The 14,553-nt window shown below is 46.4% G+C and overlaps 1 protein-coding gene across 3 annotated transcripts in view; it reads right to left on the bottom strand.

Annotated features, from left to right (window-relative positions):
• The window catches only part of LOC121100409 (kalirin-like), a 117,269-nt gene that overhangs the window by 40,356 nt on the left and 62,360 nt on the right, over positions 1–14,553 (bottom strand). The window contains exons 8-15 of one of the 3 annotated variants that reach the window (XM_040621343.1): positions 14,420–14,506; positions 13,523–13,615; positions 12,704–12,754; positions 11,763–11,840; positions 8,268–8,453; positions 7,734–7,905; positions 3,697–3,935; positions 1,792–2,048 (exon numbers count right to left, since the gene is read on the bottom strand). In XM_040621343.1, coding sequence (XP_040477277.1) covers positions 1,792–2,048; positions 3,697–3,935; positions 7,734–7,905; positions 8,268–8,453; positions 11,763–11,840; positions 12,704–12,754; positions 13,523–13,615; positions 14,420–14,506 — 1,163 coding nt within the window. Of the gene's footprint in view, positions 1–1,701; positions 2,049–3,696; positions 3,936–7,733; positions 7,906–8,267; positions 8,454–11,762; positions 11,841–12,703; positions 12,755–13,522; positions 13,616–14,419; positions 14,507–14,553 lie in introns of those variants that run through there. The other 2 variants (XM_040621342.1, XM_040621341.1) reach the window with 2 other exon arrangements.

Here is a 14,553-nt window from a genome sequence, read left to right as displayed (position 1 = left end):
GATGTGGAAACAGGGTTTCAGTGACATTTATGCTGGAGGCATCAAAACCAACTCTGACTCTTGTGGTCATAGTAGGCCCTGGGGAGGTGTGGTGAGCGTCCTTCACTGATAACTACTGACAACCACTTCAAGTCCGTGCCTCTGCTCCACCCCCACCAACCCTTGTGCAAGAAGGGCTGACAAGGAACCAGAATGACCCATTCATATTTGGATCTGTTCTCTTTGGCCCAGCCTGACATCCCTCCTACCTTCCCTCCCATGGAAGGTATGAAAAAGTGATCAAAAGATGCAAAAGTGGGGAGAAGTGCTGAGTCCCTGGATAATCAGGTCACAAATCATGACAAGTTAGCTCTATAAGGTGACTGACTAATAAGAATTTCAATGCTTTGATGGCCTTTATTTCCAAGGCTCCTTAAAAGGTACCAAAAGCAAATGTCTTTAGAATAAAAGGGCTTGGGCCTATTGTGCCTTAGAGGCCACCACTGATTTCCAGCTGGGCCTGTGGTTACCTAGAAAGGCCAGGGTGAGGTCAGTCGCCCCATCCCCTGAGCTAGAGAAAGGGTCAAAGAAGCACCATTCTGTTGGTGCCCCTGTTCAGCTATCTTGTGGGGAGTTCCTTCCACCTCTGCCATAGATGGCCACGCAGCATGGCAAACGGGGCTGTGGGGGCATGTGTGCAAGCCAGACACTGCCCATACCCCAGTCAGCACCTCAAGGTGCTGGACAGCATCCCATCTGTACCATTCCACATCTCGGGGGTTAGAGACAGAGCCAGACTAGGGGCTGTTGAAGGAAAGGCTGGTATTGCAGCTTTAGTGACTAAAGCGCTTTTTTGTGTTGGAAAAAACTGCCAATGTATTCAACAGATTCCTAAAATACAGAAAAGGAAAAAAAAAAAAAAAAGAAGAATAGTTTGCACATTTAAAACTCCCAGAAGAGTGAAATAGGGGAAAAAGGGTCAACTAGTCTTTAGCCTCATTAAAACATGCTCATGGTGAAAATTTATTTTACATATTTAAAATAGTACATTTAAAATTATTAGTTACATTACAGGTACAATGATGAACATTGTGACTCTCCATTTATATTGCACAACCTGACTTCATCCATATGGGGTTCTTTAAATAGTGCAAAATACTTTATACAGGAATGTGTTCGGAAGGGTCTTCGCAACCAAAATAAGGAAAAGAAATATCTTACAAATTACCATGAACATATATTAAAGTGACAGGGGAGGGGAGAAATTAAAAAAAAAAAAAGTTACAATCTGTACAGAGGAATTGCCACAGACAACCAAAAAGTTCCCTTTCTCCTGGGAGAAGCAGCAGGCCTCTGACCTATACAGGTCTGGCATTCGTGCTAAGGTAATTTTTTGGTGTCAATCAAAAAAATATATATATATATCTCAGTAACTTAATACAATATAAATAAAGTCCAGTCCAGTGAATCCTGTGGTGGGTCAAATGGAGCAACGGAAGGCATGCCTTTTGTCATCTAGGGTTTCAGTAGGGTTCTTTTCTTAATGGGGGAGGGGAGGAAAAAAAATGAACAGAAAATTATAAATGAAAAGGAAAAAAAAAAACCAACCCACAGCCACTACTGTCAACAACAACACCAAAAGCCTGGAACAATCCAGCCTGGCTGCCCCATGCTGCGTGTGGTTCCAGCGCTCAAACATTGGTTCCGGTGGCACTGTTCCCTAGTATGTGTTTGCATTTTTTGTGTTCTTTGTTTGGTTTTGATTTTCTAATCGACACACTCCTCTCCCAGGGAAGCCAACGAGGCACTTACTTGATGCTTCCGTCACTATTTTCTGCTGCCGCTGTGGCTTTGGGGAGGGGCGCCAGAACGCTGCCCGGGACCCAGCCCTCGGCCGCGGGGGAACGCTCGCTGGCAGGCTGGTACACCAGGCACATGTCCTGCTGGTTGACGGCGAGGACCTGGACCACCTCACCTTGGCTCACACAGATTTCGTTCTCCTTCAGTGCATAGTAATCTTTGACCACAGCCATGGATGAGGTCCCGTTGCAGCCTCCCAGGTCGCCCTGCTAGGAGACAAGGGCAAGGGAGATGTGGACACAAGGAGGCCGGTTCACATCCCACTGCGTGGTGAAAGGCCAAACTTCTACTAGCTGGGTAAATAGCAGGAAGAAGACTATCTTGAGCAATAATATGGTATCTATAAACATGCTGTGAAAATCTATTTTTTATAACAATGTTGCATATAATACTATAATCAAGGGTGAATAGGTAGAGAACTGTCTAGCCCAGGGAAAGATATAAACACCTTCCACCTCCCTAGCATGCAACCTTCCCAGCAGCATCCTCTAATGTACGGAAGAGTGTGGCACAGGCACAGAGATACATAAGCACCTGGGTGGAGTGATGTTGGGGCAAAGGTCAGGTCAGGGTCACAACCCCCTAGTGGGAAAGCGGACATACCCTTTGAAACATTTTTTCTTCCTTTTGTAAAAGTGTTGGTCTTATGCTACATTCTGATCTTCTTTGAAGCAGGAGTAACAATGAGACATTTGCCTAATTCAAATGGCAAGACCATGACCTACCCTGACCCAACTCAAGTGGGAACAAAACTCCTCTGGTCCCGCCCGTACTCATTAACACAAGAGGTCCTGTCTCTGAGGCCTTTTCATATGACTACACCAGGAAAGCTGCTTCTAGACCTGTACTTCCTAGTGAACCCTGGCTACCTCATACAGCATGATCAGAGCCAGAAATTCTTCAGTAAGTTTGACAAAAGGCCAATATAACTTCAACTAACTCACAAGGGGGTTTTAATATAGAAAATCATTTCTAGGTAATGTGTTGAAATAGGTTCAGTACAGTTATTCTAATACAGAATTGAACTTAGACATCAACAGTTAGTTTTTAAAAAAAAACTTATTTTAGTTTTTAATAGTTAAAAAATCAATATCATCTAATAAGTTGGATAAAACAAATAAAACAATAAAATCAGAACAAGTAAGTAAAAAAATGTAAGTAAAGAAAAAAATCCTCCTCTTCACAGATCTATGGGCACCTGGGGCCTAATGAACTTGCTAAGGTTCTAGAACAAGCGAGTTGCAGAATTTGGAATGGCAACCAGATTGACTGAATTCCTAATCTAGCACTTGTCCCGTTTATTCTCATGCCTACCACTTTGTAGGGTCAAAACAGCTGTGTAGACTGGGTTTACAGTTAATTCTATGCTGCTCTCATGGTGATGTCTGAATTGTGGATTATCCGTGACAAATGCCTCATCCAAGGTTGCTGCCCCATTCACACACAGATGAGCAACTTCCCCTTGCTGCACCAGCCAGTGGACGGCAAAGGACCATGAGCTTACTTGAGCAGCTCATCATTAGAAAGGGCAATCTCTTTAAGATGTCAAACACGAGTTGTGACTTTCAGGTGATCCAAACCACAGCTCCTCTATTTGGTAGAAGTCATAACTGCCACTATAATATTTCCTTATATCTGCAGAGTTTCTGCAGATGACAACAGCCCTTTAACACAGAGTGTCTCAGCAGAGGGAACTGGTCTAACTCACTCAATTTGCAGGGAAGAAAGAGAAATAATTGAGACTTGGCTGCATTTAGTGGGTTGTTTCTGGGCAAATGAGAAGCATACAAAGAAGCTACTTCCTCAAGTGAGCCCAGAAGCTGCACCCTCAGAGTGGTGAGGGGGGCTGTCACTTACCTTGCTGGCCTCAAACTTGTCCCCAGGCTGGTGGTAGTCAAACCCTGGACTGCCATTGGAGGTAGATATCTTCAGGGGTGGCAGAGGTGGGTTATAGCTGGAGCCCTTTGGGGGCTTCTCAGAGCCCGTGGGGACAGAGGAGTAGGGCCTGGGGCTGGCTTGGGGAACCCTGGATGGCTGGGACCTCATCACGGCTGTGCTCCTTTCTTTCCGCTGATACTCAATGGGCGACTGTAGGGCTGCAGGGTAAGAGCAGACAGTTACTCTAAGCTCCAGGAATCCCACAGGATTTGGAAACTTATTATACACAGGCTTTGTACCAGGCATTGTAGGGTTACATGAGGAAAACACCACCCTTGTTTTTAAGGAACTTACAATCTCCTGTGAGAACTAAGAAAGCTACCTTAATGAGGAAAACACAAACATGAAGTGATGCCCTATGTGAGGTGCAGTGTTGTGCAAAAGAGGGAGAGAAGGCTTTGTGTGTGTGTGTGTGTGTGTGTGCGCGCACGCGCATGTGTGCCACGCGCATAGGTGTATGGGCCTATGCATGTGGGGGGGGTGGTGATACGCTTCAGACTCTGCAGAATGTAGGCAAGTGCTAAGTGTGTCTGTGGAACAGGATGGAGTCACATGACCTGCAGCAGAAGGCCATGTATCTCCGTGGAGGAAGAGGAGGTGAGACAGGTAAGGGAGGTTATGGGTACCATGGCTGAAAGATCTACAAAGCCAGGCTAATGAGTCTGGGTGTAATTCTGAAGATCATGAAAAGTGATTGGGTTAAATGAACTTGAACATTTTAAATTCTCTCCCCAGAGCCACATCTGAAGAACATTAATCTGTGGCAGTTGGGATGAGGGACTGGAGAGGCTGATTCAGAAACCATGAGATAATGACCAGCAAGAGACCCAAGCAGAGCAGAGCCAGCGAGAATGGCTATGGAGTAGCAGGCGTTCCAGAGGGAGATCAGACTCTGCCACGGCCTTGACAGGAGAAGGAGGCAAGGGCTCCAATTTGGAGATCGGTAGAATGGGCAGTCAGTGGAACTCAGGAGACAGAAGAAAGATATGTGCTTTGTTTTACAGAGTATCAGATAAGAAAGTTCCAAGGCCTGAGTACTAAAGAGGGATAGCCAGGCAAAGGCCATACAGGTCAAACTCTGTAATAATGACTTCAAGGGCTGGCCCACTTTTGTCATTTTTATCAGGATTCTCTGTAACAAATATTTAAGTGGGTTAACAGCTGGGGCTTTGCAATTATAGGGATATTTCTACAGTGGTAAGTATGTACTTCAGTAGGACTCAACACAGGGCCACCCTTCTTCCTCTTTGAAGTCTCAGGAGGGAAAGATTGGCCCTGCGATGCCAGCACATGTCTCTGTAAGCAAAAGGCTGGCCCTGCTCTATCATCACAGTCCTATCCCTTGAATGTGTCAAAGTATAAGGCTCCTGCCAGAGCTCAGCCTTTCTTCCTGGAGGGTATTCTGTAGGCACTAAATAAAAATTTAAGTATTGATAATCTAGTTCAGTAATAGCTCCATAACTCACTATAACTAAGAGAAAGGTCTCTTGGAACCATGTAAAAATCTGGATCATGGACTATGCCCAAAGAGATACAGTTCCAAGTTTTAAGTAGATGGCAGACAGTTTTGAAGCAGGCCTTATCAACCTGACTGTATGAATCGGTACCCATCACATGGAACTGGGGTATCACCTGGTGATATGTAATAACTGTGCTGAAGTGTTTCAAAATAATACGGCTTTTTAAATGAGCTACACAGATAGTCCTTGTTCTTCCACTAGTCTCAGTCTGCATTATTCAGGTGTTAGGATCAGGGAAGTTATGCATCTCCTGGGAGGGTTTGTTTCTGGCTGATTATATGGTATCTTATGCCTGATCCTGTTTCTTTCTCTGCTTTACTTTCTAGGGAGCTCATAGATAAATGTGTGCCCTACCACCAGTGACTATACTGTAGTTTGTGGTTAAAAGTCTAATTTTAAGTTGTACAGTTCTGGGTTCAAGCCCTTGTTCTATCACCTACTGTTTTTGTGACCTCGGACAAGTTTATTAACCTCCCTGACTCCTTTCCCTCACCTGAAAAATACGGGATGATAGGACTCACCTTTCCATGTTGACATGAGGATGAAATGTGACAATACATGTGAATGCATGCTTAGCACTGTGCCTGGCTCAGAGAAAGGACTCAATACCTGCGAGCCATTGTTGGTACTTCAATTACTGCTGGTTTCAGTTTTTTCTTATTTGTCTTTTGTACTGAATTGATAAACTTAAAAATCTCATTCCAGCTTAGAATCTATCAGAAATTCTTAACTACTAGGATGCAATTTAATGCATATATTTTATATTTGTGCACCTTTTACATAAAATTATTTTATCAACATAGGTGTTAATTCAAAGTTCCACATTCAGAAACCGTAAACTATATACAACTTGTGCTGCTATCCCTCAGGGCTGGGCTGGTGTTTAATTTTAGACTTTTTAGAATGAAAAAGAGCCCTAGAGATCACAAAGGTTTTTTTTCATCAAACTGTTCTACAGTTGGGGGGCCAAGACGCATGACCCCAAAATACTCTCACACTTACAGTATGAAAGTGCTTTGAAGTTTCATGTTTATCTTGCTGTATAATTTCTTTTTATATGTTTTAAAATAAATACAATGTGTTAAATCCCTTACCATGCAGTTAGACTGAGATTGTAGGGAGCTGTGCCATGTTTTCCTGTTTCTAGAACTGCTGGCAGGCACACAAAGCACACGCCAATGCAGGCAGAGTAGACTGTCCCTCCTTTTCACAAAATGAGCCAACAGAGGCGCAGAGAAACATCATGACTTGCCCATGGTCCTCAACTGGTATGTCACCTTTACNCTTTCCCCACAACATTCAGGTCGATGCTGGACACCCAACAAGGCTGTTTGCACCATTTGAAAGAGTCCAGATTCCAGTACTGGCAAGAGGTGACACATTTGACAATGGACCTGTGTGTGTGCGTGCACATGTGTGTACATACAAGCACATGTGCTTGCTGAGTCTGTGTGTGCATGTGTGTGTGCATATGGGTATATGTGCTTGCTGAGTCTGTGTGTGCAGATATGTGTGTGCACGTGTGTGTGTACATACAAGCATATGTGCTTGCTAAGTCTGTGTGTGCATGTGTGTGTACATATGGGTGCACACACAGGCATATGTGCTTGGTAAGTCTCTGGGGTAACTTCATTTCTGGTGACATTCTGCCTTCAACTTCCCGCTCTGTTTCTGCTCAGAGAGACTTCTGAGCGCATCAGCTTGAAAGATGAGCACTAGTTTAAAACTGTACACTTCCTGTCACATGCTAAGCTCAACGTGGAGACAACCCCAGCAGTGAAAAGAAATAAAGAAATGTAAACAAGTAGCAGCGCCATTACACTTTGGTTCCCACCGCCGGTTAGGGGACTCCTGCAGGGTCCATAGAGAGCTACACATTCTGTGTAATCAGCAGTTCTGGGAAGTTTCAAGATATTACGAAATTTAGAGTTTAGGGATCACCTCTCCTTTGAAAGGGCTCAAGTTGGCTAGCAAGAGAGCCTCAAGTAGGCTCTACCACTGATCTGACAAACTCCCAGTTATCCCTAGGTAACACCAGAGAACCTGTGAAAACACCAGCTATTAGCCATCAAATGGAAAAACACAGGACACTGATAGCACCTAAGACAAGGAGGATGTGCCCAACTCAGACCTCTGCCACAATCATTACCAGCTGGCAGTGGTGGCCGCAAGGCATATACCTACCCTATATCTAGGCTCTAAGAGAATAGCTCTTCTTTTGGAAAGATGGGGCTTCTCTATCATGTTCCGTCTGTTCACTGACATAGCCTGGTTCAGAAAAATTCTAAAGCAAGTGTTCCTAAAAACTACAAATTTATCATCCATATAAAATGTCATCTGGGCTCATGAAGTCACCATTAAGCCCAGACCCAAGGAAGCTCAGAGGTGTGGGGTCCCCTGAAAATGGCCCTGTTAGAAGCCAGGCCCAGTACCTACCATTTAAGAAGTCTCGTTGTGTTTCTAAGACTTGATTGATGTCCTGTACCCAGGCCTGCTGGATGTCCGCGTTGGCGGCTTGCAGAATGACCCTCTCAGACGTCTCTCTATTCATGAGCGCAAACTTGCAGGGGTCATTGTCCACGTTCTCCTCCAGGACCAAGTAATTCATCTGGAAAAAACCAAGTTGAGTCTTTTCGTATTTAAGTGGTTAAAAAAAAAATCAACATATTACAGTTCCTCAAAGTTATTATTTCAGGAGACATTTCCAAAATTTTGTCCTGGATCTAATAGCTAAATACTTTGGTTTCTGACTCAGAGTGAATGACATGATCCTGGAGAACCTGCAGGATCTGCAGGACTGCACTCAGCCTCTTTCTCTCAAAATATTTAACCTTCACACCTGCAGCTTCTTTCGCTGAAAGACTGTCAGACAGGTTCTGAATCCGTACTCACTCCAGGTCTCAGTCTTTGGGAAGCAGCTCCCAGAACTGGCTTTTCCCTGCCCTCTGTCATCCCCACTGGGAGCCTTACCTTGATGCTCCTTTTGAACATGTAGCCCGGGGTGAGGGATCCCTTCCTTAGCAGTTCACTGAAGATGACGATTTGCTCAAAGAGGAACACACGCCTCTCCTTGGTCCGGGACTGCATGCCTGCATCCAGCTCAATCACATAGAATGTGTCCTGCTGTAGCAGCTTCCCCTGGGCGGTCAGGGTGCCCTGATGGAAGCAAGGGCTGGGGTAAAGGAAGTGAAAAACAGGGAGGGGGCCACAAGCTTCTGGGTCCACAAGACCCGCCCCCTTGAGGATACAGACAGCAGACCTGACACTAAAAGCATCAGGGCACTAGTAAGAGACAGAATTAGGACCCATCCATTCAGGTAGGGCAGACACAGAGCCCTGGCGTGGGGGAGGGAAAGAAGCTAGGAAACTGCTAAGAACCAGCCCTAAGAAAGTGCAAGAAGGGTGGACGATAAAATCATTAGCTGAAAAGATATTCAGGAATTATTCTGACTCTTCTTATTTTTTCTTAAAAGGAGAACAGAAAGTAGGTGACACCTGTAGCCTTTTTGTCCTCAGAGCTCTGAGAAATGCTGCCTATTTGGCTCCCTTGAAGCACGGGCCAGGGACCTCGGGTACTCTTATGGCCATGAACCTAGAGCCAACCTGTGGCCAAGGGAAGTGATGTAGGCAGGACAATAAGTAATCTAATGAGTTGGGCTCCTCTCATCTCCTTCTATTATTTCAGGTTGGAGTCTTAATTAGAATTAGTCTAGTTCTGAAGTCTCAGTCCCCTTCTACCGATCAACAGGTACAGTTGGAGTAACATATACAGATGCCCATGTTTTATAAGTGGACAGATATTTTTCTGGGTCCTGTGATCCTTCCTAAAATGCTCTGAGGTAGCAGGTCACTCGTCAGCCTATGTAGGTGGAGCCTGTTTGGTTTGACAGTTTCTAACCTGATTTTCAGAGATTTTCAGGTCTTCAAAGGGAATTAGGCCTAACCCAGCAGGTCTTCACAGATGCGACTGGAGAGCCTTGCTTTCCCTACTGTTCTGCAGCAAGAACCTGATATCTGATAGCAGCCAGAGGGCCTCCTCTGAACTATACTCTCTCAGGTGACGACTTCTGCACGTTAGTAAAAATGTGGGCAATTCTTTGCACATGATGCCTTATTTCAAACAGTACCCAGCGCAGGGGTCATTTTTCTTTCCTATTTCCGAGAAACACCTGCCCTCTGCTTGAATCATGGCTCCTTACCGTCAAGGTCAGCAGCCAAACAGGCTTATCTCTACCCTGGTCCAAAGTTAATATTAAGCCAGTGACCAGCTAGCCCAGAAAGCTCTAAAAGCTCTATTAACATTACATAAGAGCCTGACCAAAATGAATTACAGCCCTGCCAATACTGAAGAGAAAGCTAGAGGATTTAAAAGAGAGAGAATCTAGGTGAGGAGGCGAACTTTTCCCAGGCCCAAAGCCCTGGACTTCAGAAGGGACAGAAGGACGTTCATGGTCCTTCTTAATTAGCTGAAGGGATACAAAGCAGATTCTCTGAGACTTGATGGAAAAAGGAGATGGTGGTGCTTGACTGAAAAGAGAAGATAATTTTGCAGTCGGTGTGCGGCCTTCTGTGTACACATGTGTGCATGCACAACGCAGCTCCCATGGATCCTAACCTGAGTTAGCACAGTCAAATGCTGATTTCCTGTCAGTGGTCAGTGCCTTCAAAGACCCAGAGAAAGTCAGGCTCCTCAAGCCAGACTCCTCCTCAGAAGCATGTGGACATCAAGGCTTAAGAGCAAAAGGTATTACTTGGCTTGTTCAGAATAGCTTCAGACCTAGCATAGCCCCAAGGGAAAAAGTATAAAACTTCATCCAGTATGACTAGTGAAAAGCTGTAAGAACTCAGGGTATATTTCTGCTGCAAACCCCTCCTTGCTTTAATGCTTAAGGTCTACCACGGAGAACTGGGAATCTATGAAAAATAAACAGCAAAGAAAACCCTCCACATAGCTCCTGGTCATAGGAACAAAGCAGTGGCACACAGGGACACTGGGAAGGGCTGGGAGGGCAAGGAGGACAAGAGAATTGGGCTCAAGAACATCATGAATCCAACTCAGTAACCTAAACCTAAACGTAGCATCTCCTAAATTTACTTATAGACCTGTCTGCCTTATTTCTATTCTATTCTATTCTATTCTATTCTATTCTATTCTATTCTATCCTAATTTAGCCAGGGGGGAGAAAAAAAGCTATTACTTTCTTTATTATCTCAACTTCCAGGAACTTCTTTTCTCCAGAAAGGAATAGTAAAATCTTAGGTTTCAGAATTACCAGGAAACAGGATTAGAAGATCCACATCTTTCTCTAAGGGGTTCAACAATTATTAAATGCCAGCCAATAATTGCATCAGTTTCAATTTTTATCATATTAATATCCAAAATAGATTATATGTACCTAATATATGAGGTCTGGATATAAACTAATGGCAGCCACTTACCAAGTTTAAAGTAGGAAAGTCCATTTTTTCTTCAAAGGTTCACTGTTATGGGTTGAATTGCTCCAACCCCCCTTAATATGTTAAAGTCCTGACGTGGAGTATCTCAGAATGTGACCATTTTGGGAGACAGGATCTTTACAGAGGGAATCAAGTTAAAGTGAGGTCTTAGGGTGAGCTCTACTCAAACATGACTGGTATCCTTATAAAAAGGGGAAATTCGGACACAGAAAAATGTACAGAGGGAAGAAAGTGTGAAGACACAGGAAGAATGCCATGTGAACATGAAGATGGCCATCTATAGGCCAAGGAGAGAGGCCTGAACAGATCTGTCCCTCACAGCCCTCAGGAGAAACCATCACTTGATCTCAGACTCCTAGCTTCCGGAAAACTGAGATGATAAATTCCGTTGTTTCAGCCACCCAGTCTGTGGGACTTCCTTATGGCAGCCCTAGCAAACTAGTTACTCACTGAAGCCAAAATTCAGGGGACATCTAGCTGTTTCTCCTAAGACTTGATTCTCTTTTTCAAAGAATAGAAATGTGCACATGTTTTAAAGGTTTAAATGTTCATTTAACTAAAATGCCAGCCACTATATAGACCAAGAACCACCTTCTCAAAAAAAAAAAAAAAAAAAGTGTTCCATTTCCCTCTGGTGCTACTTCCGTCCTATAGTCCTGCTCTCCCTCACATTTCCCACACTCATGTCTCAAGCAAGAAAGCAAAGCAAAGAGGTCACTGCTAGGCCCACAGTTATAAGTAATTTTGGGTCTTTCCAACCCCCTTGGACTTGTGACTCCAATCCAAGTGGTGGACTGCTCTGTAGCGTCCTCTAACTGCCCTATTACTGGATATCCTAAATAGATACATCTTCTGGGCCCATGAGCCAGAGGGGCCTGGCATGAAGGCACAGATGGTGAGTGGAGGCAAAAGAGGAGCGGGGAACAGGGCTTCAAAGGGAAGCTGCCTCACAGCCCTGGCTCTAGGAGTCCAGAAGAGAGAGGGCTCCAAGCATTCTTAAGGGCTCACCTCAAAGCCCTGCAGGCGTCCCAGATTCATCATGTCATTGCAGCGTTTTGGAACAAGGCACATTAACTCCACGGCTTTCTGTGGGAGAGAACAATAGCAGCTCAGGAGAGGGATGAGCACTTGGGCAGGAAACAGGGCAATTCTGTGCTGGAAGACAGGGACCTCCTAGGGGCTCCCTGATTCCAGGAAAGGACACTGGTCCCTGATTCCCACTTCTAGAGCAGTATGGGACTTTCTGTTATGGTGTCGGTCATCACTGCAGGGTTCCATGTGAATCAGTGACCACATGTGGGGAGAACGCTACCCAGCCAGTCTTTTTCTCCTTCCCACTTTTATTTAGCAATTCTCTTTCCTTCTCATATTTTCTTTTTTCTCTCTGTTGCTTCTTGGCTGCCTAAGCAACAGCTTAGCCTGGCTTGTGAAACATTAGAGGTTTAAACCTAAAATAACCTGCCAGAATGGTCTGTAACCTCTCTGGCTTAAAATAATCCCCATGGTGACATTGTCTCAAAGGACTTCACTTAGGGAGTAATCCTTGGGGGGTAGGAGAGGGAGTGAAAACAGGATATTTTATGTGTTGAACTCAAATAGTACCTGGATTCATGGATGAAAGTGTGCACTGAAACACTGAATCTCTGAAGGATGTTAGAGGACTCAAATACCCCACTCCTTTCCCATCATGTCACTGGAGCCAAATGGAGAATACGAGTGGGGCAAAACTCTGGTCTGTCCCAGGACAGAATTCTCGGGTTGTAGAAAAACACTCAGTGTGTTCATTACTACTCGCCATTCCCCATTCTGTCGAACAGCTGCTTACAAGGGGCTCTCACTGAGAGGACTCCACCTGGACCCTGGGTCCTTGAGAGCCAGTTCTTCCCCCTTAGGGATAGACATCTAACGCTGTCACCGAAAACAGCCAGCATTGTGAGCAGAAGACTCACCTCGATATCAGAACACTCCAAACCAGCCTTCTCACTGTATCTCAGGAAGTCCTAGCAAGTGGGGGGAGCAGGGAAGGGTGCAGGAGGGTGACATCAGTTAGGAAAACAGAGCACTATAAAAAATCCAGCATCATGAAATCTATGATGACACCCAGATGACTTTCCTCCCCAACAGACATGGCAGTGCGTTATGGAAGCTGCGATATGAACTTATGAGTCACACTGGAAACAACATGGAGAAAACCCCCAATACTCAAAGATTAAAAGCTGTAGAAAAACAGAGGGGAGGAGGGGGAGGGAAGAAAGGAGAGGGAGAGTCTGAGCAGGAAGAGATGGGGGTTATGTCCAGAAAGGCTGGGAGAAAGGAAAGCTCAATCTTTCTCTTCCATTTACCTCGTAGTCTATAAGACAAACCAACTTAAGCCATTTTAAAAAGTAAAATATGATCAAATTTTAGGTATTACTCATCTAAGCTTTCCAGGGCCTTAGCCTTGGCTTTTCTTTCTCCTGTGGTCACTCTGATTTTATGTTACTATTTCTTATTTTTTAAAGGTCCCAAGTCAGCAACGGTGACAAAGGAAGAAAGCAAATTGAAAGAAAGAAAATGAACTAACCACCCACCTTAAAGGTAGTGAATGACATGCGCGCAATTTATTTGGAGGCAGAGCTGACACAGTAAGGGACAGGCAAGACAGCAGCCCACAGACGCCCGCTAGTTCACGGGAAAGCGGCGGCAGACGGAGCCTCTTGCTGACCTGCTCCCCAGCTCAGTCTGGGGAGACCCTTCTTCGGCCCTGACCCGGCTCACAGCTCTCTTACCTTGAGGAGCAGCTGGTATTTTGTGATTCTCTGAATGGGCTTGATAAGGAAGTCGCTAAGCGTCAGCCTTTGATTTATCTCCTGTTTCACCTCCTGCGACACAAGGCAGGTATGTTAGAAGAAAAAGGAGCCAAAGGGCTGGGGGCCTGGGGATCAGGGGGCAAGGTGAGGACAGGCTCTCAGGTTTGCCAGCGCAGGTTTAGAACCTCACACCACGGGAGACGGAGAGTTGCCCACACAGCCGCTAACTGTGCCTAACAACACGGAACCGCCCCCTTCCGGAGCTCAGGCCCGGTCCCACCCTTGTCCTCACTGCAGCCCCGGGGGACACGCTGGAACGGTAGTCTGTTCTCTCCGCCGCTCCGGGGCCACGGCAGAGGGCTTCTCCTAGGACGCGGGCCTGAGGGGCTGGGCCCTCAACGCAGATGTGCCAACAGTCCGCGGAGGGCCCGGCCTTGCCTCGCTCCTCCCGCAAAAGCTGCACTTCCGGCCTGGGGCACAGCAAACACTCGAAGGTGCTTGACAGAACCTCCGGGAGCGCAGCCGAGAGCGTGAGGTGACTGACGGGGAGCACCCGGCTGAGGACGGGGGGCCTCCGCAAGCGGGCCCCAGGGACCGGCGGGGCGGACGTGGGCACGGTCCGCGCTGGGGGTCCCGGAAGGGGGACAGCCCCCGATGCAGGGTCTGTGTCGCAGTCGTTCCACACCGGGCCGCCGCCGCTCCTCCCGAGCGTGCCCGCCACGGGCACCGAGCTAAGCCAGCGGCTCGGCTGAGGCGGCGCTCCCCGTCCTGCAGGGGTCCCGGCGCCGGGGATGGCCATGGCTGGCCTTCCTGACTGTGGCTGCCTCCCCGAGCCCGGCGCGCAGAGGCCCGGCGCGCAGAGGCCGAGCAGCTTACTTCGAAGTAAGCGTCGTACTCGGCGACGATGTACTCGGAGCGCGGCTTGTTCTGGCAGTACCACACGTAGATGTGCAGCTTCCGCTCCTGCAGAGGCAGACGAGGGGCGCTGAGGCGGCCGCCCCCCCCCCCCC

This window comes from Ursus maritimus, unplaced genomic scaffold, assembly GCF_017311325.1.
Source record: "Ursus maritimus isolate PB19 unplaced genomic scaffold, ASM1731132v1 scaffold_4, whole genome shotgun sequence".
NCBI lineage: Eukaryota > Metazoa > Chordata > Mammalia > Carnivora > Ursidae > Ursus > Ursus maritimus.
Note: the sequence above shows the minus strand (reverse complement) of the source record. Positions and strands in the feature narration are given on the sequence as shown.